This window comes from Lepisma saccharinum, chromosome 17 (genome assembly GCF_977018435.1).
Source record: "Lepisma saccharinum chromosome 17, izLepSacc3.1, whole genome shotgun sequence".
Lineage (NCBI taxonomy): Eukaryota > Metazoa > Arthropoda > Insecta > Zygentoma > Lepismatidae > Lepisma > Lepisma saccharinum.
Window position 1 is genome coordinate 2,088,348 of NC_139245.1, and position 25,438 is coordinate 2,113,785.

At 38.4% G+C, this 25,438-nt stretch overlaps 1 protein-coding gene across 1 annotated transcript in view; it reads left to right on the plus strand.

Annotated features, from left to right (window-relative positions):
* The first annotated feature begins 601 nt into the window (after positions 1 to 601).
* Positions 602 to 25,438, plus strand: part of LOC146001464 (uncharacterized) — an 84,200-nt gene continuing 59,363 nt past the window's right edge. The window contains exon 1 of the mRNA XM_083138790.1: positions 602 to 720. Coding sequence (XP_082994916.1) covers positions 666 to 720 — 55 coding nt within the window. The 5' untranslated portion in view covers positions 602 to 665. The remainder of the gene's footprint in view (positions 721 to 25,438) is intronic.

Below are 25,438 nucleotides of genomic sequence, written 5' to 3' on the forward strand. Positions count from 1 at the left end.
CATTCCCATTGGCTGGTAGCTTTCTTGGGGTAGTAAATAATCTGTGGTGGTTAGGTTATGTTTGTTGGGTTTGGTTCTCGTAGAAGAAGAAGACGACGAAAAATGGTTGTAGCAGCAATACCGACCATAAAACTATTGCAAATTAAACATAATAACTCAGAATTCATGCTAAACAGAGTGAACATTGCTACACCAACGCGGGCAAAAGTTCCTCGTACAACAGTCATAGTTTCTCAGCCGAACGTGGTTCTGTGGTTGTAGATCTATAAATCTTAAAGGAAAAAGCAGTTTCTAGGAATCTCTTTCCTTTTCGTGTCACCATCTGCGAGGAAAGATTCCTAGATATACTAGTGATCCATAACGATGCAGATTCTCTTCCTAGAAAATTGTCCAGTTCAAGCTTATCGCAGCCGTTGTCATATATGGAACATCTGCAGGTCAAAAGGTCCATTCAAAATGAAGACGAAGCTGCGGTCATCCTTTTGCACTTTTTCAATATCAGCACTAATAAGAGGGGGGCAGTGGCAGCCACAAAGTCTCAAACGTGGACTTTGACCCCGAGTATATATAAACTTAAGATAGCTCCGGCCCTCAATAGTCCATTCCGTGCTGTGATTGATAGTGGCTAGACTCGCAGCAGTGCAGAGTGAGCCACGTTTTCAACCATGAAGCTGCAAGTAGTCGCCTTATTGGTGACTCTGGTAGCTGTTACCTCAGGCGGTAAGGACAATGTGATTTTATTGTACAATGTGGAAAATACTGCAAAGATGTGTCTATTAGTGTTTGGTTTCTAATAAAAATCTCTTTAGTTAAGTGAACGGCAACTACGATGTGAAGTGAGCTTCAGCATTCTTTTGTGGAGTTGTTTTTTTTTTGTGAAACTGCTGGAACATGGATACTGTGTGCAAGTTCTCGGACGATAATAGTGCTCGAACCTATGGATTTTCAGCTAAATTTTAATAGTTCAACGACAGGTTTGGTCTGCCATTTTAGTGTTCAGTAATGAAGCAACCGGATAAATTATAGTGGAAGTGTAAAACAAAATACTATTCTACAAAAAAAAAAATAATCTGTTATTGCAGAACTTTGCCACCTTTATGGCAAAAATTCTCAAGCGATCGAAGAAAGGCCGTGTGCATATTCGCACAAAAATATCATACTGTCTCTTAACTATAGAACAGGCACTTGTTAATGCAACGGCAAATAAAAACAATTCGAATCGCAGTAGTAAAAACGTGCACAATAGGAAAACAGCGTTATTGATTACCGACATGAAGAGAGTAATGTGCAAATATATTTTGCACTAAAGAAATACACTACAATGACTTCAATATAAGAAAGAACTCGTGAAATCTTATGAACCTTAACTGCACAAAGAAAAATTTATAGAATCTCCAATTTATTAAAAATCAATATCGTTACAGTCGTGCATAATTCTACTTGTGCATCACCCGGGCGATATATCGAATTTAGTTGTAACATTTGGTTACACGTAGTACTTTAATAGGCTTCAATTAGTAATCAATTTATTCATGTAAAAATCACTAGGCTACGATATGTTTAAGGTTGCTTAATAACTACTGATTTTTTGTATTAATACAATAGTTATTGTTAAAAAAATTATAAATAATTAAAATTGATGCACAGAGCTGTATACTTTGGTGGAATTATGAACGGCATGATATCAAACGCGGTTGATTTCTGGCTTGCAATACACATTACTCTCATCTCATCTATAAATATTTTTATAAGTGCCTGAATTTCCATGTTGTTCAAACTATTAGCAAAGAGAGGGTACGTTAATATTTTAAGAACTACAACCTTACCAATCAATATAAAACAAAATGTGTTTTGTTTCTGATAAAATAAATGTAAATATAATTAGTAATATAACTGGAATGAAAAATGGCAGACCAAATATTTTCAGGGATAATGGAATATTTCTTTAGAATATACTATGAATATTGTTTGTAAATTGCGCTAAACTTTGGAGTTCTAGAGCATGCGTTGACGATGATAATGAGCAAGATGGGTGGAATATTTAAAAAACTCAAATGAATGAAAATATTCCCGAAATAATGATAGAATGTTAATTTTTTGAAAAAAGAATACAAGCTAAAATATTGACATTAACGGATTTATAATAAATATTATTCATTTTCAGTCACAGATACACACCAAGACAGTATAATATTTAATTTACAAGCTTCACTATAATATCATTGGTTTTTAATTAGAGCATTTTTGGAAAAAATCGTCCCAGGCCATAACAAAATTTATAGAATAACTAACATCACAAAAATGATATTTTCACATTTATATTTATTCCCACATCAGATTTTAATATCAATTAGTAACTGGATTTTATGTTCAAAATTCAAACATTTTAAACCAGCAAATTCGCAGAATTGACACTTCAAAGAAATCTTGAACTTTGCAATGTGAACGTACGTGTCTGTGCATGTATGTATGTGTTGCCGCACGTATCGGCAATGTTACTGAACTGAAGTATGATTAGTGTTAAGTATTATGTATAAATGGGACAAAATATTTGTAGAATATGGTCTTTCACACAATTACCACAGTTGGTGATATTTATTTTATGTCATCGCAACAAGTTTCGTCAGATTGGAACCTATATGAAACCGACATATTAATACGAGCAGGAATCGATTATATTCAGTATATTTAAAGGCTTAAAACATGTAAAAGTATAACTGTTCATGCAAGAGCGTGAGTGAAATGAAAACTTTGAAAGTCCGACAAAAGTAAAGGAGCCTCCTCGATGGCTCTGTGGTAGCGTCGCCGCCTTGTAATCAAGGGATCCCGGGTTCGATACCCGGTGGAGGCACATAGTGGTTCGGATCCCACTTTAAACTGTAGGTCAAGTCCCGATTAGCCTTACTGTGCAAAAAGTGGATTTAAAACACCAAATAAACCAACCAAAAAGTAAAGGACAGCCTGTATACAAATCAAATTTACATGAGTTACCATCTGCTATTTGATTAGCCGCGGTAACTCAGTCATTAGGGCGTCTGACTACCATGCGAGAGACCCGGGTTCAATCCCCGGCGGGATTCATGAAATACATGTGGAGTTACAGACAGTTGTCATTAGCGCGTTTCAATTGTACATTTTTTCTCAATTTGAAACTACGATAAAAGCGCGGGTCATCTAACGGAAAACCCATTTAGTCCTCAAAAGTTTGTTTAGTTTTAGGGAGCTTTCAGATCGAAGCAACACGGGGGTTTCACACCGAAGTGACAAGTGACTCAGGCCCCTTCAGTCTATAAGAAAGCATTAACCGCACATTTGACCAACAGACGGAGGCGACAACATACACGCTATTGAGAAGACGGTCCAGTCCGAAAGGTTGCATCCATTTCTGGAGAATCGTTTCCACGTGATACGTGTCGCGTTGGTCTGAAAGCTATCTTAGGTATTAGGTAGGCTTTAGTGATGATTGATGCTATTCCAAGGATCCTTAGGAATCATTCCGTAATATATATATATATATATATATATATATATATATATATATATATATATATATATATATATATATATATATATATATATACTTAGTAGTATTCTGTTACATATTTTCACAGCTAGACTAACGACAAGAATTGGATATAAAAATGGTGAATAAAAACCTTAAATATGATTTAAAAAATTGACACGAAAGAAACATTTTCCTTCTAATAACACATTTATGTAGTTGTCAGAGTATTAAGTTTATTCCTACCGATTTTTGCTTCTCAAATATTTGCAGCAGAATTAATTAATTTTCCGTGCTTTGCATAACTCACAGGATAATTCAGACTTCAGAAAGTGTCGCGTCGGTAAATAATTTCGTGTTTAAGAGTATATTTTGCATATTGAAGTTCATTTCATAAGAAAATATGGTTGGAAGAAGCATCTCACGCCTTTCACAAACATGAAAAATTAACATTACAGTGTGTTACTTGAAGACTAAAATTGGTAAACGCTGTAAGTGCCACAATAATTCAAACACCGTTCTCCACGTTAAACTGTGAAATGTGCCATGCTTTATAATGTGGTAAACGTGAAAAGTTGCTGGTAGCCGTCTAAGTAGTTCAAAGGCCGTGTAAAGAGGTCACTTGTGTGAACGTTCTTACGGGACAATGCGATTTCCCAACACTTTCGCTTTTGGCACTTACAACGTCTACCACTTTTTGTCCTCATTTCACATTTCGTGTTTTCGGCAAAAGCGGATCATATCTCTACTTATAGCATAACATCTATGTTCAGCGCCGATCGTGAGTGACTACGTTTCTCGTACTATAGAATCTAACATGCGCTGACAAAACGCACCTTTGAAATAAGGGATTCCATATTCAATTCCTAGTGAAGGCTCATTTCCATGATCATACCTCACTTAAAAGAGCCAATCTCGAAACGAGTCTTGAGAAAAACCATTTATTTTGGCTTAGTGGTTAGCACAACATATTCCGATGGAAAATACCGTCGTTAGGATACCTGATGAGCACTAAGGGTGGCCACTCTAGGACCATGATAACATTCAAGTATAATTCCCGGTTTTCAGGGCGAACTTTCCAAAAATTCAAGGATAAAAGCAGATGGTCTCTCTATTTCAACCTTATAATCTAAGAAAAATTGTTAATTGTAATTGTAATTTATTCTTGTTCTGTTGACTACATTGTACATATTTCTATCTGCAGCAGTATAGAGCACGTCATTTGTTACATATAACATTATCATGATTTCAGTACAAATACATCCACTTGATTACTTATTTTGGATGCAGTATAATTAAAGTTACAAGTATATATTATTACATATCGGTTGTATTATATACATGGCATATAGCAGTTATGGTTACAAATATATATTACATACCCTTGATAACATATTTCGGATGTAGATCAGCATAGTTGAGTTATAAATGTACATTACATCCACTAGATTACATATATGGGATGCAGATCAGCATAATTGAGTTACAAATATGTATTACATCCACTAGATTACATATATGGGATGCATATCAGATTAATTAAGGTTTCATACATGTTGATTTTTTAAGAATTTTCTAATCAACTTCAAGATATCTTGCAATAATCTTCCCCCTTTCAAGTAGATTGTTCTGCAAAGGAGACTAACAAAGCAAACAGATTGAGAGAATTCTGTTTTATTTTCCACCCAGCTTCCTTTTACCTTCGATAAAATAAAACATAAACTGCGAGAAACTTGCCTCGGGGCATTCGTAAATGTATGAATTCATTTGGATTAATAAAAGTTGCAATTTTTTAACGTCTACGGAGAAAAATTGACGTAGAATTCACGCTTATTTCCCGGAATTCAAGGAATTCCCGGTGAGTAGCCACCCTGGCACGGACAGCCGGAGCGTGGAGCTGATCACATCAGCTCCAAAATGACCGAGATCGAGAATGTGTGGGACCACACCCCCATATCCCCTAAATGTGCTATATGGACCGGGCTTTACCTTACCTGGATTTCATTCTACGGAATTCAGTAAACGTTTGTACGAATTTCTTAAGTCATTTCTCAATATCCATGATAATTTCTTACCGCCATATTCTACAAGTGTGTATCCAACACGGAACGTTTAGCACAGACGTCAGAGATCCCGAGTTAGAATCCCGGCCTGGGCGTTCTTTGTGAGTGTCCCTTCATCAATTTCACCATATGATCACTCATCCTCATCGTCGTGATTAGCCAAAAGTGACAGAAAAGCGACGCTAAATAACAAACATCAATAATATCAAATCAAACGTATCAAACAGTAAAGAATTGTCCATACGAAAATTATCATCGAGGAATTTAAATTAGACCATTTTCTTGGGCAGTAGAATACCGGCGTGTTTTTTTTAAATATATCGTCACTGAATTAGGTCCAAGGTCCAACCAGGTCTAAAAAGAATTTTAAAAAATAACAAAAAAATGTAACGCATATACACACATGCAACCCACAATGCAGAAGTGTGGGGCGGGTTACATACCACTCAGGCAGTCGCTTTTTTGCCCATGTTGAGATCTGGCAAAGGAATTAAATTCCAATTTTACACGTAGTTGACTGACATAAATTAGTGTACATTTTTAGCTGCTTGCATTTCTTGTTTATTTTACATCGTTTTCTACCTGCGTATGATAATCGTGACGATGAAAATGACTGGTAAACAGACAAAATGAATCGTGCATGCCTTGCGCAAAACTTAACGTCCTAAATTGTATTCAAAATGTTCTGATTTACATCGCATTTTAAACTTTAGGTTGACCCTTAAGTTCTCGTGTGGAGATCATTTTTATCCATGTATATAAAAATAATACTACTATACAAGTAGTACACTCTGGGCTCGGTGGCGGCGATTGGGTTCCAAAACTTTGGGGGAGGGTGTAAAGGACATTTTACTTTCACTTGGTAGATAAGGTTTAGCATAGTGCGGGGGAAAAAGTGGCAAAAAGTGGGGGGTAACTGCCCCCAAAGTCCCCCTAATCGCCGCCACTGTCTGGGCTGCATCTTTTGCAAACTGACTCGGCTCTAGTGCCTGATCTCACAGTCAGGATAATCCTCAATGGGGCTTACACTGTGTCGTCCATATGCGTTTGTGAATGTCGCCTAATTTATCTCCATTAGAGTGCTGCAGGGAGACGATTTCGCTCGAGTGCTAAACAGTTCGCACGGATGACGCTAGATAGCGTATGGAATTGAGAGGTTCTTCGCCCGAGCGAATAACGCTCGAACAGGCAAAACGAGCGGTATACACTCGAATACCAGTAAAGCACGTATAACCGTGAACATAGTCTAGAGCTCCATGTTAAAATGTACAAGGGTTGGATAAAAAGTAATGGCAACACTGGTATAATTGGTACTTGACTATATTGGCAGAGGAGCACGTGTTACGACCTTCTGTCACACGTATGAAGGCGTCGTACACCGTCAGCGCGTCCATCTCTGTCGATGTCCCGCAGTGACCGCCCTATAGCACGTATGATGGCTTCGCGCGTGTCGTACTGCTTCCCGCCCAGTGGTTCCTTCATTTTGACAAAACGGTCGTAATCACACGGTCTCATACCGGTGAATACGGCGGATGTTCCAGTACCTCCCACTACCAGTTATGCAGGAGCGCCGTCACATTGTTCGCAGTGTGACACCTTGCATTGTCAAGCAGGATGATGGCACACCGTGCCAGAACGTGCCGTCGCTTCCTTCTTAATGCGAGACGAAGGTGGTGTTGCAAGAAGGTGCAGAAGTAGGCTGCGTTGACCGTCTGCCTAAGAGACGTTGTTCTTCTTGCCTAAACATATTGTTAGGGCGCTTGCACTCTCGTCCTCTGCTGTTTTTGACTGAATAACATACAATCGCTCCCACTCACTATACTTCCTCGTCTGACATTCCTTTATCAGCCACGAAACGGTTGTGGCGCTGTGACTCGCCCCTTTCACGGGACAGCAGTGTTGCCATTACTTTTTATCCAACCCGTGTAGTTGTAGTTATCTTACCAATAAACAGTGACGTATGAAAATGAAATAGGTGATTGTGGGCTGAAACTAGACGGACACGTTCGTGGGTGGGAGACTCGAACGAGTATAGCTGAAGTCTTGTAAGCATCATCAGTTTGGCATCTTTGATACAACCCCAGAGGAAGCCGACCGATCTGGTTTTCTGTAAAGCGATGTTGTCACTTTTGCCCGCAGTGTTTAGACATCCATTCATTCACTGCGACGTTATACTCCCAAGGCCTATATATTGTATAAAGAAAATAGCAGAACACAATAACCCAACCTAGCAAAGATAAAGAACCGCAACCTGGCGTTCAGTAATCTCTAAAGAAACAGAATTGTCAACATCTCATTTACTCCACGTGGAGTTATCAATAGCTGTCATTTCTTGGACGAACGCTATTGATGGGAAAGGTTTCTGGGGACGATTTATTGGACTCCACGTGGACCTGACATGTGGTTGTTAGGGTGAAAACTGATCTTTCGGAACTTTCTTTGAAGTAAAGTGCGGTTGGAATGAGGACGACAACTATACGATGAAGCGGAAGTGGTTCAGTGCAGTACTCTAATCTCCATTGACGCAATTAGCCAAAAGATGCAGCAAAGCGACATAAAGTAAAATAAATCAGCAGCAGCAGTATAAAAGAAATATATTTTATGTATGAAATATATTATTACGAGAAAGATCTACCATTTACAGTCCGTAAACTATTCAAAATTCGTTTTAGTAATGTAAGAGGTCGTATGTTTTTACAGCTTTCTTTCCGAATCTGAAGCATTAACGTTAAGTATGAATACTTCCTCTCTGTATATTTTCTTGTGCGACCTGGAGCTAGCTCCCCTGTTGTCCCTTCCTATTGGCGCTCTTTGAAAGCCCAGATGTTGGAATCATATCCGCAGAAATAGTAACGCTGGAAATACTTTTGTTTATCTTTAGATTAACATAAAACAAATTGATTCTTCGCTTTTGTTGCAACCACGTTCTAGGACACCGTTGAGCTATTGATTGTTCGATTTCTCAACGCAGAGATCCCTTACTTCTGACCCGAAAGATGATAAATTGTTGACACAAGTTCATCTTGTTCATAGCTGACGCTAGAAAACAGTTTAGAGCGATAACGGTTGGACTTCGACTATTTATATTTGAAGGTACCATCAAAATACATTAGAGCTACAGTGGAGAATAAACTGTAGCTGGAATGAACTGGTAAGAACCAGCCAAATCTAGTTGTTTGTGGACTTGTGCTGAGTAAACGCACGTGTTTAGAGAAGTTTCTGGCTCCAACAACAACATTTAAACTATTACTGAGGTATGGTCTACCCGCAGTGCTTCCCAGATAGCGTAGTGGTTAAGTGCCAAGGAATTTGGGGCTTCATTTCCGGTCGAAGAATTGATATGATTCCCACTTTAAACTATAGGTCAAGTACACATTATCTCCAAATAACATAACAATATTATGTATAAACCAAGGAGACAGAAACGTGTCCAGGATTTTCGAAAAAAGGGGAAGGGGATTACGTTTACTTTTTTGATAGTCAGTCCTCATTTTACTATTCTTTCCTGCATTTGACGTTATTTTTTAGGATTATTGGGCCAAAAGGGGTTATGCCCCCACCAAGTCCCCTTGCGCACGCCACTGCAAGGATAAGAGTGTGGAACATAATGATGTTATATATAAACGAAGGGGAACAGTGTGTTTGCAGGAAACCATTTTGATTTGGTAAATGGTTGTCCAAAAACTGTTTTGCTTTTTTAATGAGTCTCTAAGTTCGAAACAGACGGGTGTTTTGAAAATTCACGGCGATCCAGTAGGAAACATTTCTTTTCTATTTGTCTCTATTTCGTAAGGGCGACGAAAATGAATCAGTACGAATTTGAACAAAGAAATGTATTGGGCTGGCCATTCGAATACGGCAGCCCATATCAAAAACGTTTCTTACATTTTTAAAAGTTAGGAGAACTGTCCAACAAGGTGCAATTTTTCACTTTGGTGTTGTTTTCCCGGAGATGGAGGAGAGCGATACGCAAATGATACCTCAAAACTTTTAAAGAGAAAACTTAACCGAATGTTCTTAAACAAATTACAATGCGTTCACATTTTCCAATCGAAGCCCAAATACCTGTTTCACACAGGGTGCGAAATCACTGCAGATTGGTTGGGGAGAAGGAGCAGATATATACACAGGGTGACCTGTAATTAGATGTATTCCCTGAAAGGGGTTAAAGTAGAGGCAATTTGCAATAAATTTGACCATATGATACCCCGTCCGAAAATTAGTAGTTTTCGAGATAATCGAATTTCTATTGTTTTATTTTTAATGACAATGTTCCACATAAAAATGAGAATTCAGAAAAACAGCTCATTGTATGGCACATATTTCAGCGTTTTCTGATAGCTAACAAATAAGTGGTTGGTTGGAAAAAAGTTTGTCCCAAATAACCATCACATGTAAGTAACGGGTGGTGATAAAAAAAATACACTCTTAATTTACTAGGTAACATATTAATAACAAAAATGGTATGACACGAAGAGCACAAATTACTTCCTTGTGTCATCTGCTATCCAACAAGGTACAAATGTTACTAACATTCACATTTGTGTACAAGAAATAATAATTCATTCATCTTAATGTGAATGGAATCGATGAACAATACAATTAAAGAACATTATACGTCTTGCTCAAAGTGGGCACCTCCGTTACGAATGCAGGCACGCAGGTTTTTACGGACATTTGGTCTCTTAACTCGTGATGTGATGGTGTCCTTGATGTGTTGACCAGCTGTTAAGATCCTCTCCCTGAGCTCTTGTTGCGAGTTTACCGGTGTCTTGTAAACTACGTCTTTCATGTGGCTCCAAATGTAGAAGTCGCAAAGCGTCAACTCGATCGGGAGATCGAGCAGGCCAGGGAATCTGTCCGCCTCGGCTAATCCATTTATTTGGGCAATTTTCATCGCACGCCCAGGCAGAAGTATGGATGGGCGTCATCAACAATCATTTGATCGAGACATTTTTCCTGCCCCAAATCTTAAATGGCATCACTCATGAACATTTTTTGAGGAACGGGATGGCAATGTTGTTGGAGGATGCGTCTCTAGCTACAATACGTGACATGATTTACCAGCATGATGGCTGCCCAGCTCGAAGACGCTTTGCGACTTCTACATTTGGAGCCTTAGTTTACAAAACACCGGTAAACTCGCAACAAGAGCTCAGGGAGAGGATCTTAACAGCTGGTCAACACATCAAGGACACCATCACATCACGAGTTAAGAGAACAAATGTCCGTAAAAACCTGCGTGCCTGTATTCGTAACGGAGGAGCCCACTTTGAGCAAGACGTAAAATGTTCTTTAATTGTATTTCATTGATTCCATTCACATGAAGATGAATGAAGTATTATTTCTTGTACACAAATGTGAATGTCAGCAACATTTGTACCTTGTTGGATAGCAGATGACACAAGGAAGTAATTTAAGTAATTTGTGCGCTTCGTGTCATACCATTTTTGTTATTAATATGTTGCCTAGTAAACTAAGAGTGTATTTTTTTATCACCACTTGTAAGTTTATACCCACCTGTTACTTACATGTGATTGTTATTTGGGACAAACTTTTTTCCAACCAACCACTTATTTGTTAGCTATCAGAAAACGCTGAAATATGTGCCATACAATGAGCTGTTTTTCTGAATTCTCATTTTTATGTCGAAAATTATCATTTAAAATAAATCAATAGAAATTCGATTATCTCGAAAACTACTAGTTTTCGGACGGGATATCATATGGTCAAATTTATTGAAAATTGCCTCTACTTTAACCCCTTTCAGGGAATACATCTAATTACTGGTCATCCTGTATATATATATATATATATATATATATATATATATATATATATATATATATATATATATATATATACATACACACACACACACAAACACACATCATATCATTAAATATGTGTAAATTATTAAATAATCAAATTATATTATACGCCTTCATGGCGTGGTGCTAAGCACAGGGGAGCACTTTACCTTTTTTAATTATATTATAAATATACAATATATTATATTGACTGTCCTTCATTCAAAATTCGATTGCAAGTTGAAGATTTTTATGTACTACTAGTGCTATAAACAATGATTTGCGTGACTAAGGGAGAGAGGGCAAAAATTAAGAGACATTAAAAAGATAATCCACTCCAGGGGGCTTACTATTAGTACGTACGTGGAGTGGCACCTACGGGGCTCCGAGCTGGTTAACGGCTCCAAAGGCGGAAGAAGATGGATGGTCGTCTTAACGGCGGCGGAGGCGGAAAATCTAGAGGAGAAACACCTCTAAAAAAACCTTGGTCCAACTGGCTCCGGATGGTAGCACCTCGTAAGGGTCCCTAGCCACGGTAAGACCCCAACGGCAGATGCGGCGGAGAAGGAGTCCTTTGGTACGGCGCAGATGGCGGAAGAGCACTACTTTCCCAAGTAGTTAAAATTGGGAAAACCACTGTCTAGTGGCGAGGAGGAATCCTCAGAAGACTAAGGGAGAAAACCCCGACAGAAAACCAGCCATGGCCTTGAGGCTGAAAGGACTAAACAACCAAAAGACCCCCTATCGCTGGACTAATCACCCGCATAGGGGTAGATGATGATTCAGAGAAGAAATTAATGCCTCGGAAATCCCGGACAGGTCTTACAAAGACGACAACGCAAGAATAAGGAAATGAGAATCGGAACCTGGAATATCAAAACGTTAAATGGTAAAGAATTGGAAATTATCAAGGAAATGAAAAGATACAAAATAAAAAAAAAAAAATACTTGGAATAAGCGAAGTAAAGATGAAAGGAAATGGTGAAAAAATGCTTGAAGGAAGAAATGTATTGAGATACCCAGGCGTACCCAGTGGCGGATTAAGCTTCCTCGCCGCCCCTAGGCACAAACTTAATGTGCGCCCTTCTCAAAAGAAAAGTAGTAACTTATTTGCACTGACCCAGTACGTAAGTTCCGTCTGAATATGTGATTGAAAATGGTTCTCCAAGGTCCCAACAGATTTCTGCCTTGTTAAGAGTGCCAACTCGCAGTTTTTGTGTTCTTCAGAATTTTCGTGTGATGCTAGAATATTTGAAATGTTTTTCCAGTCTGAAATGCCGTGAGTTGCGATGTTTGTCTTGCCCTTGAACAACCTGCATGATTCACAATAAACGGCACCAGTGCTGCACGAATATACCAAATAATTCCGCAAAATTTATTCGCCATTTACAAGTTTACGAAAAAAACACTATTATTTAAAAATCTTGTCTTACCTGCTATGAGTCTTTGCGATTTAGAAAAATTGTTTTCAGCATTCTGATTAATTCCACGTCTTAGAAGAATGTCAATTGTAGACTCATTCAGACACCACTCGGCAGGATCGTCACTAACGAAATTTGCACTCTCACTTTCACAATCAGAAACTCCTACGAACTGAGGGAACACTACCTCAGGTGCACTTTCTTCCTCCACTAAACCCACAATATTTTCGACATTTTGCGTTTCACAGAGTTCCCTCGATGTAGCCGCTTCCACTTCAATTATTGAACTGCTTTCGGAAATCACTTGTTCCTTTCGCCTAAAAAACGTGTCCACTGTACCAAGCTTCTTCTGTAAGGTTGCTTCTCTTTCACGCTTTTCGTTTGCAAGTTTACGATAAGCCGCCCCACTTAACTTCGTTCGCTTCATGCTGCCTTCTGCATAAAAAAAACACCAAATCGCAAACGCACTAGCAACAAACTGAATGCACCAGCCAGAAAATACAGTAAGACAAAAACTAGTTGCGGTCCACGCGAAAGCTGCACTCAGTCACTCACTCACTCACTTATCAGAAGTGTGTTTATTTTTTTTTTTTTTTTTGAGACTGGCATTGTTACAGATGTGATTTTCAAACAATCAGTCTTCTTTCCTGCCTGGCCATTAACAAAAGCTTAGTGGAAGATCGAGGGGTATGTATTTACAAAAACAAACCAACAAAGGCTTGCATTGTCATTGTAAGCGATAAAAGCCACAGCACGGGTTAAAAACAAATTGATTGGCGCCTGAAGGAGGCAGAGCAGACGAAACATTTCTTGATAACATATAAATCCGATACATCAAGGTTTCTTTCGTATGAAGCGAAAGTGTTGCAAACCATTGATTTGAAACATTGGTTTCATAGGTCTAAATTGTCACTGTGTACGTAAGACACTTGTTATTACTCTTGATATCCTGGAAGAAAGATTTGCCGCCCCAGGAGTTGCCGCCCCAGGAGTTGCCGCCCCTAGGCACGTGCCTAGTGGGCCTATTTGGTAATCCGCCACTGGGCGTACCAGTTGGAAACAGAGCAAAAGAGGGAGTAGGAATTATAGTAACAGAAGAAATAGACAGAAGAGTAATCAGCTGCGATCCAGTGAACTCAAGAATAATAACTCTAGACATAGACTTAGAAGGAAAAAATACACTGATTCAAGTATATGCGCCAACCGAAGATGCAAATGTGAGAGACGAGGAAGAATTCAAAACAGAATTACAATCAAAAGTGGAAAAAGCAGAAAGAGGAGGAAGACAATTTATAATTATGGGTGACTTAAATGGAAGAGTGGGAAATGATCGCTTGAGTGGATTCAGAACACTAGGAAAGTATGGAGGAGAAATTATTAAAAACGGAAATGTACAGAGAATCATAGATTTTTGCATAGAGAACGCAATGCTGATAGGAAACTCCTTCTACGAACATAAAACAATACATCAAGTAACGTGTGAAGGCGAGGGAAGAAATGCCAAAAGCATCATAGATTATATAATATACCCACAACAAATAAGACAACATATCCGAGACATAAAAGTAATAAGAGGAGCAGAACCGACCACAGCCTCCTGGTAGCAGAAACACGGTTTTACTCAGGGATGAAGATGGAAAATAAAAAGACATTACAAAATAAGAACAGAAGAGTTGAAGAAAAAAAGAGAAAAAACAAGAATATCATAATAAAGTAGGAGAATGACTAAATCAAATAACATTTGAAGATGAAGATATAGAGGAAATGTGGCAAAAAATCAAAGATACTCAAGTCAGCGGAAGAGGTATGTGGGAAGAAAAGAGTAAATACAGGAAGGAAAAGAACCAGATAGTGGAATGAAGAGGTGAAAAAGGCAGTACAGGAGACGAAAAAAGCATGGAAAAATATATCAATACAAGAAGAGATGAAGACTAATTAGATTATCTAGAAAAAAGAAACACAGCTAAAAGAATAGTGAGAGAAGCAAAGAGGAAAACATGGGAAGAATTTGGAGAAGTGGAATCACAATACAAAGAGAATATGAGAGGATTTTGGTGCATAATAAAAGGAATAAGAGGAAAGGGTGGAAGAAGAGTAAGAAGTGTAAGACACAAAGCAAATATTCTAGAAACGCGAATTGAAAATGTGTTGAAAACATAGAAAGAATACTTTGAAAATAAATTTGAAAAGGAAGGCATAGGAACGGCAGATGGGAAGATTGGAGAACAAAATAGACAAAAACAGGAAGGAGCAGAAGAAGAATCCAAGAGCAGGATAAGGAAGAGGATGAGAATGAGATAGGAGAGCTAGTAAAGGAAATTGAAATAGGAGACGTATATGAAGCAGTGAAAAGAGTAAGAAATGGAAATGCAGCAGGAATAGATGAAATAGCTCCAGAATATATAAAATATGGAGGAAATACACTCTCGGAGGCAATGACTAAACTGTATCAGAAGATCTGGAGAGAAGAGAAATTACCACTAGAATGGAGAAGAACATTATTATACCACTGTATAAGAAAGGAGACTCAACCAACTGTGAAAACTATCGTGCAATATGTTTATCCACAGTAGCACTTAAGGTGTACTCAAGAATTTTGGAAGTTTGCTGAGAAAAGAGATAGAAAAGGATATGGAAGAAGAACAGGCTGCTTGTCGTTCTGGGAGACAAACACAAGATCACATATATTCCATCCAAACAATATGTGATAAATACTTAGAAAATGGAAAAAAGATGAACGTAGCATTTTTAGATCTAAAGGCTGCTCTTGACTGTACACAGAGAACAAATATGGGCAATATTAGAGAAAAGAAAAATTCCAGGAAAACTCATTCGGGTAATAAATTCAACATATAAAAGAGTAGAAGGAATATTAAGACTGGATGGAAAGATGCCAGACACATTTAAGTTAACACATAATTACACTGTTTTAAGTCACCTCTCTTTTCTGCCTCTTCTGCATTTTGTGCTAAGTCCTCTACCCATTTCCTCTTACCTCTCATCACACATTTCTTCATCTTTTTATCTATTTCCGAGTACTCTGTTTGGGCTGCTGCTATCTGTAATCTTGTTCTGCTTTGGTTTATTTTTGTTATGCTTGTTTCCTATTTATTACTTCCCAAGTGTCTTCAGACATCCAGTCTTTTTGCAGTTGATTTATAATTCCAAGTACCTTCTCTCCAGTTTCTAAGTAGATTCTCTTCACATTATCCCAATTTGTTTCAATATCTGGTTCATGCTGTACTTTCCGAGAGAGCTTGGAATCTATTATTTATTTCTAATTTAAAATCCTTTTGTTTTTCTTTCTCTGTCAATCTTAGAACATAAATTTTCTTCTTTCTTCCTTCAAACTTCTTGGATGTTGACATTATTTTTAGCTTAAATTTGGCTACCACAAGATGATGGTCACTGGCTACATGTGCTCCTCTTTTATTTCTTACATCCATTAGCGATCTCCTAAACTTCCTGCTTATTGTTATATGGTCTATTTGGTTTTCTGTAATGCTATCTGGTGAAACGCAAGTTACTTTGTGACAGTTTTTATGAGGGAAGATTGTTCCTCCAATGACCAATTCGTGATATGCACATAGGTTTACCAATCTTTCTCCATTATCATTTATGTCTCCGAAACCATGTTTCCCCATTATATATTCCAATCCTTCATTTTGCGAACCTACCTTGGCATTCATGTCACCCATGAGGATCAAAATATCTCTCTTCTTCACCTTTTTTATTGCGTCATTTAGTTGTTGGTAAAATTAATCTTTCCTCTCAATTTCTGTCGTCTCTGTGGGAGCATAACATTCTATTATAGTTATATTTCTAAAGCGGGTTCTAAACCTAGCTGTAATAATTCTGTTGGAGATAGGTATCCATTCTATTAGGCTCTTCTTTGCCAGTCTGTTTAGGAGTATCCCTATGCCATTCCTGTGTTCTGCATTATCTCCTTTTTGTCTTGAGTACAAAATTGTACGAGGCGTATTCGGAAAGTAAGTACCGAAAGGGTTTAAAAAATAAAGTAAAATAGTTTCGTACATTTTTTTATTTGCATTACATTCTACAGACCTTAAACTAATTTTCTACGTAGTTTCTACCATTGTTCAAGCATTTGTCGTAGCGTGGAACTAGCTTTTGTATCCCATCATCATAGAATGTTCCCACCTGTGACGAAAGCCGTCCATGCACTGCTGCTTCGACGTCGTCATCCTCGTCAAAACGCTGACCAGCAAGAAACTTCTGCTTCAGATGAAGAAAGAGATGGTAGTCACTTGGTGCCAAGTCAGGGCTGTTGGCGGATGAACAAATTGTTCCCAACCGAATGACGTAATGACATTTTGAGTTTGTTGGGCCGTATGCGGACGAGCATTGTCGTGAAGCAACACAATGCCTTCGCTTTTGTTTTGAATTGCACGACGCAGCCGGATTAATGTGTCACAGCAGGCATCTTTGTTGGTGGCCTGTCCTCTAGGCATTCAACCATTTTTGAATTGAGAAAACAAATCACAGACCGGACTTTACAGTCGGCGGGCCGATTGATTTTCTTGAACATGGTCCCATGCGTGCCTGTAGCTAACTAACGGATGAAGGACGTCAGCGAGAACTCACACGGTCGCGACTGCACCGCTACAGCGGCAATATTTGCAAACGGTACTTACTTTACGAATACGCCTCGTATTTCCTTCTTGTGTTGTTATTTCACCTCACTCAACCCAAGAATTCCTAGTTTGTATGATCGTCTTTTTTTCTGCAGAATGAAAATAATCTCCTTCCCTCGGATTTACTTTTCTTGTCATTTTTAATGTTCATATCAATTTTCCTCTATGTCAAATACATTGTGTGCCGAGTTCCGAACCGAGTAAATTCGACAATTGTTCTGAAATAAACACATGCACTAAAGGGAAACATGATCATAAAGAAAATAGGCACTTATTCTTGCTTCTCGGTTCGTTCATAGTTAATAACCAACACAATCATTTCATTTCACAAGGAGAGATAGGTTTGGAAGTTAACAAAGAGAAAACTAAATATATGCTTACAGGCTGAAACCAAGTGTTAGGTAATAATCAAAATATAATTATTGATAACAACTCGTTTGAACAAGTTTCCAAATTCAAATACTTAGGAAGGAGTAATATTAACATGTGAAAATTTTATTAAAGAGGAAATAAAAAGTAGGTTTAATTCAGGAAATGCATGTTACTTCTCTGTTCATAAACTTTTGTCTTCTCGTTTAATATCTAAGAAACTAAAAGTTAAAATATACAAAACAGTAATTTTGCCTGTAGTATTATATGGGTGTGTAACTTGGTCCCTTACATTGAGAGTATTTGAAAATAAGATCCTTAGAAAAATGTTTGGACCTAAAAGGGATGAGGGGACAGGTGAGTGGAGAAGGTTACATAATTTAAAACTACATAATTTGTATTCATGTCCAGATATTATTAGAATGATTAAATCAAGAAGACTTAGGTGGGCAGGCCATGTGGCACGAATGGGAGAGGAAAGAGGAGTTTACAGGATTCTTGTTGGGAAACCTGATGGTAAGAGACCTGTAGGAAAACCAAGACGAAGATGGAGGGACAGCATTGAGATAGACCTAAAGGAAATCGGTAGGGATGGAAAAGAGTATATAGATCTTGCTCAAGATAGGGACAGATGGAAGGCCTGTGTTGCTGCAGCCATGAACCTTCGGGTTTAAGAAGGCTAGAGAGTTAGTTAGTTAGTTCTCGGTGGAGGCACACAGTGGTTCGGATTCCACTTTAAACTCTAGGTCCAGTCCCGATTAGCCTTAATGTGCATAAAGTGGACTTAAAACACCAAATCAATCAATCAATCAATCATTTCACAAGGCGTGAACGATAAACACAATGGATGGGATTAAAACTTATGAAAAGTTTCTGCCTCTGTAAGAGGTGAGTTGCATCTATGCTTCACATTTGTAAGCTCCTTCTATCACTATCAAGTATCATAAAATATTATTTACTGTTTAATGTTGCTAATTTGATCAATGCATCAATTAATGATACTCCGACAATATTCTGGAACTACCTCTCCTCTCCATTGTCCAGCTCTTCTGCCTTCTCTTTTCCTCTCCTCTCATTTCCACCCTGCTCCTACCTCAAATCCTCTTGTATCCTCTTGTATAGTTTAACCACGGGAAAAAGAGCCTGCGCAGACGCGCGACTCCTATGCATCGTACTTACGCATGCTCCCTTATGGCCCGAGTTGAACCGATGGAGAGGAAGGTGCGCGAAGAATTTTGGCCGAAGGTTCTTTTCCATGTGATCGCTCTGTATCTTCGCCTCGTGTCTCCAGCCCACTCCAGTGTTGCCACATGAAGGGAAATTTTCCTTTTGCTGGGAAATTCGGACAGAAATTTTAGCCAAAAGGGAAAAGGGAATTTCGATGAAAAATACCACAATTGCAGAGAAATGTTAAGGTAATTTGACCACCTTATTACAGTTCATTTTAATCTCGAATTTCATATCCACATTTTTATGTTATTTATTTATTTTGCTATTCCTACTTGTTTCTGCTCCTTTAAGTTTATTATGCATTGCTTTTATTCATCTTTGGATAAATAATAACGATGATGTCATGAGGATTAACGATTAAATGGATTCCTGACCAGGATTCAAACCTGGGACATCTAATCAGGAAGTGATGAAACTGGAATGTGAAAGATTTTTTTTTCTTTTTATTCAAACGAATAACGAATTCAAAGGTATACTTAACTACGTACTACTACTGTTTCCACCACCACCACTAATGATGCTGCTGCTGCTGCTACTAATTATTATTATTATTATATAATTTATTTAGGTGAAGGGAAAAATTGGTGCTAAAAGGGAAATTGTGCCCCTTTGAAAGGGAAATTGTGCCCCCATATAGTGGCAACACTGCCCCACTCTTGCCTTTTTCTTCTTCTCCTCCTCTTCTCCATCTTGGTGACAGACCTCATTGAGGAGACAACTCATGATCTCATCACCAGTACCAGATCTTTTGGCACTAGTGAGTGACCCTTCATCAATTTCATCTCTTCACCTTTCATCCCAATCAGGGTGATTAGCCTCAAGAGGCTGAAAAGCAAAGCAAAATTTAAAAACTACAAACTGAAAGCCATTGTAAAACTTGTTAGCAGGGACGTAGCTAGGTTGATCAGTTTGGGGGCGCCCAAACGTAAGATATTTTCTATCAAACTATTTATACACCATATAGGCCTATACTGTATACATACATTATATATATATATATATATATATATATATATATATATATATATATATATATAGTCTTGGAAAGGAAAGGAGCAAGGGCCTCCTCGGTGGCGCATGGTAGCATCGTCGCCTTGTAATCAAGGGGTTGCGGGTTCGATACCCGGTGGATGCTCATAGTGGTTCGGATCCCACTTTACACTGTAGAACCAGTCCCGATTAGCCTTACTGTGTATAATGTGGACTTCAACACCAACTCAATCAATCAATACATTGGAAAGGAAAATCATTTTCTTTTGTAGCCCCCAACAATCTACGGATATAGACTCGCGAAATCCACAGCCATTGTTCGGGAAACTAAATGCAGAATGAACTCATTAACTTAATGGCTCATACACCAAGAACAATGTTATTTAGTCTTTAGATTTGTAAATTTCCTCGAAGAAAATGGAGTAGTAGATAAAACCCTTTTCCGTGGTTTTATATATAAAGTGCTGGAACCAGGTTTACAAGTATTGGCAACAGTGCAAATATGAAATGTGTGCGTAATGAGTTCAAGCTAGGTATCTCATGTAAACAGTTCATACCGGAATCGAATGCGGTATCTCTTAGTTCAAGGCGACCGCCTTAAGCACTATTCTATAGGGCGGGCCCGAGTCTTCTATGGCATCTGATTGTTCGCTTGGGAAATGATGACGATAATGCACACGTCTAATTTCTTAAAATTAATCTTATTTGTGTGTGGAAAACTGAATATATGATGGCACACGCTCAAATGATTACGCTCTCGTCTTTGGTTCGGCAGGTTCAACAAGGGGTCCCGGGTTTTTTATTCCCGATGGAGGCACATAGTGGTTCGGATCTCACTTTAAACTGTACGTCCAGTCCCGATTAGCCTTACTGTGCATAAAGTGAACTTAAAACACCAGTTCAATTAATCAATTAATTGAAAGGTTGAAGGTTCGATCCCTGGAGGTCAGGCTGGTAGCCAGAATTTGATTTCGGAAGGGGCTTATTCCTTATCGGAAGCCACCATCTAAAGGCGAAAAGGTTGGAGGGAGGAGTAAACGCGCTGAAGATGAATTTCTTGGTATATTGCAACTAACCATATACAATATGTTTAATCCTGTTAATGAAGTAAATTCAATTACTACTACACATTATTAAAATCAGATATTTGTAGGATTTCGGGAAAGGACTGCAGCCCCCGAGCCCCTTCCCTGGGTACGTGCCTGCTTGTATTAGTTCCACAATTTCTGTGCTGTTCCAACATCGTGAGGACAATTTGGGAAATACTTGAAAGCGATATGGAAGCAAATTCTGCTCCCGAAACTATGGGACTCGATGTGATGACCACGCGCAACCGAATGAAAGAACTCTTCGCAGGCCTTGTCCCTCAATATTAATTTTACTGACTAATTGTAAGTTTTCTGGGCCTCATCGATGACGCAGTGGTAGCGTCGTCGCCTTGTAATCAAGGGGTCCCGGGTTCGATACCCGTTGGAGGCACATAGTGGATCGGATCCCCGATTAGCCTTACTGTGCATAAAGTGAACTTAAAACACGAACTCGATAATTGGAATGTTTTAGAAGAACTAAACATGGCATTTTATGCATCGTACAATTTTGCTTCTTTTCACCCTATTTTTACAGTTTTTCTTCCTAAGAATTCCACTGAGTATAACACACTACGAAACCAAAGGTCCAAGGTTCGGACCTTGGACAGGTATGATTGTATCATGTCTGTCCCATCGCCATTGCTTCAGCTTATCATTCATCCTCATCGTCGCATTTAATCCAAGAGGTAGAAAAGCGGCTTAATATACAAGTAGAAATATATAAATTATTGATTTGGTTTATTTTACTTCGCTTTTCTGACACTTATTGGCTAATCATAAAGATGAAGATGAAAATGAGTGATGTGAAATTGATGAGAGGACCATCATAAAGAACACACACGCGCAGTCCGGGATTCGAATCCAGGACCCCTGGCATCGTAGTGCACATTGTTAACCACTGCACAACAAATAGAAACAGAAAATGCTTGATAAGTAATTTGCTTCTCCATAACTCATGATTATATTATATAACTATTATTCGCTGTATGATTAGGGATTAATTATATTTGTATGTCTAGTCAACCTTGCTACCTAAGCAGCAGCAGCTTCCGCATTTGCAGGTGGAGGCTAAATGAAAAAATATCACAGAACGTCAGAAAGATATACAAATCTTGAAACATAATACTTAGGGAGACAAATTTATGGTAAATAAAAACTGAGGAGAGCGGTAACTAAAATGTTAGATCAGCGGTATATACCAGCGGTGGAAAAAAAAAATTGGCACACACACTTTTTCATCATGAGAGGAAACAACATACAAAAGAGCTATAAATTGATAAACCTTCATTTTTATATACTGTACACATACACAAGCACTTAGATTTCAACTGTAATTGCCAGTAGCGGCGATTGGGTGGGGCAAGGATAGGCAGCGTCTTTCTGATGTGATCGAAGATAAAACGTTCTTCAGCTGCAAGTGGTAGGAAACTTTAGGCAAACGTTTCTTTACAAATAGACAGTTTGCGCGCACAACCTCGATTGCGTGTTTTCTACTTAATTTGATGATATTTCACGGTTATTTCGCGAAAAAGCGTCCATTTCGTGGAAAAGCACACATTTCGCATTACTTCGCGAATAAAACTCATGCATATTTCATCATTGGGGTGTAGTTACGTGCAGAATGTTCAAAATTGCATCTTTCTTTCACATTTCGCGATTTCGCGCATCGCGAAAATTCAATGTCCCTAATAATACTTATAGAGCATGCAGACGGCTTTAAATAAAATTGCTACATACCTAGTTTTCTTCCTTAATTGAAACGTGGTTTATTCTTCATTATACATGAGATCAACCACCCTGGAAGTCGAACCCAGGATCTTGTGTGGTAGTCAGACTCTTTTAGAATGTCAATATGTTGGACATTTGGTCATCAGTCGATCCTGATCCATTGTTTTCAGAGGAAGACAATCTGGCAGCTTGACATTCGACATTTCACTCGCGATGTAGGAAAACGAGATCACAAACACTTCGTGATGCTATCTTCTTACGTTTACAGAAGTTAACCACCGATCAGACCACAAGCCCTACTTCAAACTATCTGACAGATATCAATTGTCCACCAAATCAACAGATGAACCGACCGCTTCGATGTTTCTCCGAATTTTCAGGAAGTGGCCTTTCCCTCCTTGCAGCGCAGGTCATTAGCAGGAGGGTTGAGTGCATGTCATTCATTCCCGCGCCGAAAAAGCGACAAGCAATAGAATTCTGTTCTTGGAATTTGAAACGCATGGGGATATCTTTTCTGAACCATAAAATAATAAACCCAGAAACCTCTGGCCACCCGCAGCTAAATCTTCCAGTTTGTGTCATTCTTTCGGCGCCCATAGTGCTAGTACAGGGCCACATGAAGAGAAAGTGTGGGTTTTGGGGGGGGATCCTGGATCTGGTGTGCAGCAGGGAGGAAAAGTGCATTTTCAATAGATGTCAGACTTCCCTGACCGGGGCGGACCACAAAACCATTAACTACATCCTCTGCTATCTGCTAATACATCTGTTTGTGTTGAACAAGCAAGAAACCAGGAAATAAGAAAGAAATGCTTTGCTTGGGTTCGAACTATTGAAAATTGAAGAAGTGTTTCAAACTGCAAGCAAAATTTACTGAAGAATTATTTTGCAATATTTGTCATCAAAGTAAAATTTCCAGCAAATACAGAACAGTTTCCCGGGGCCACGTGGTCGTTTGCCAGGGCCAGTGCCCCCGCATGCCCCCTAACGACATCCCTGCTTGTTAGTGTCATCATTGAAGAAAATATGAAATATGAATCTTTTGCACATTCTCTTTAAATTTTCTTTCAACAGTATTGAGAACAAATTAAATATTATATGCTACACGAATATGAACTTCTTTAACTGTTCATAGTACATTTTATCTTTGTGATTTATGTACTTCTTCCCTTTTTACATCTTTCACAATGTGACCTAAATGTACTCAGGAAAGATTATTTCATAATATAAACATTCTGGAACAGAGATAAGAAGCAGAACATATTTCATCAGTGATGGTACAGTCATATCAGCATGAAAATGAACTAAAGTGGCATTTTATCAAAATTGCTCTTTAAGTTAGTCCATTATTTTAAAAAAATCAGCTTGCTACATCGACATTTTTTTATATTTGTTGCTTAATCTCGATATGAGCATCTGGTTTGCTGCTGAGTTAAAGTTCAAAAGGTTACCAGGCAAGCTTAGGAAAGAGATGGAATGTTTACAATAACAAAGTGAGATTAAGAAAAAAATGCCCAATCATTTCCTTAGAAGAAGATTAGAATATATAAATGAGACCTTCACAAGGTTATAATTAATGTGGAGGGGGAGGTGTAGCCAAATATATATATATATATATATTTTGTAGTAGGATTGCATATATTTTGTGTACGTGTGATTTTTGTTTCAGTCAGACAAAGTTCTATGAAGCACCCATTCCTCCTCTACATAACTGCTTCATTGCAACCATGTTAAATTATATCCCCAACTAACAATTTCCATCTCAAGCGTTGATTGCAAGACTTATGTGAGTTACACTAGGGAGAGAATAATCCCTTTGTATAGTGGAATGGACAAATATAATCCATTACTATTTTCATTCATTTTTCTCTTGCATCTTATGTGATTTTAATGAATGATATTGGTTTGTGCTGGTGTAGAAGCAGGCCTGGGGAGGGTGAAATAATGTTAATTCTGTTAACTCCAAACCTACTTAATGTCTAAGGGAGCTTTTACACCAAAGAGACAAGTGACATGCAACACGTCACTTGGCAAGGAACCAATCAACAGCAACAGTTCATACTGCAGTGATATGGTCAGAAGCGTCCCTTGAAGGGGGTTCACGGAGCACACGAACCCCCACCTGAAAACGGAAAAACTTCAATTTGTTTACCTCTCTGCTTTATAAAACACTACATTTCAAGATACTTATTTTACAAAGCAGCTTTTTTCATAAAGTCTTCACAATGCTTCAAATTTACTAATTTCCTCCGACTGTTGACAAGAACAACTCGCCAGATCAGGCAGCAAGAACCCGGCGCACATCTGGAGCTATAAACTCCCTGTGTTGTATTCTTCCTGTGTTCTGGCTCCACCGACGAAGCCGACAGAAACCAAGGGGGGAAACTGGAGATCGGAAATAATTTCAAGTATCACTAGAGGCACATATTTTTGGTAAATAAAAAAGCAAAATTTCGGTACAAAAACTGAGTCAATTTCGGGTTCAAAAGCGGTAAATAAAATAAAATATCGGTGTTATAGCGGTGAAAAATTGGATGAAAAGTGGTATATAAAAAGACATTTTGGTTTTAAAATTGTGAATATGA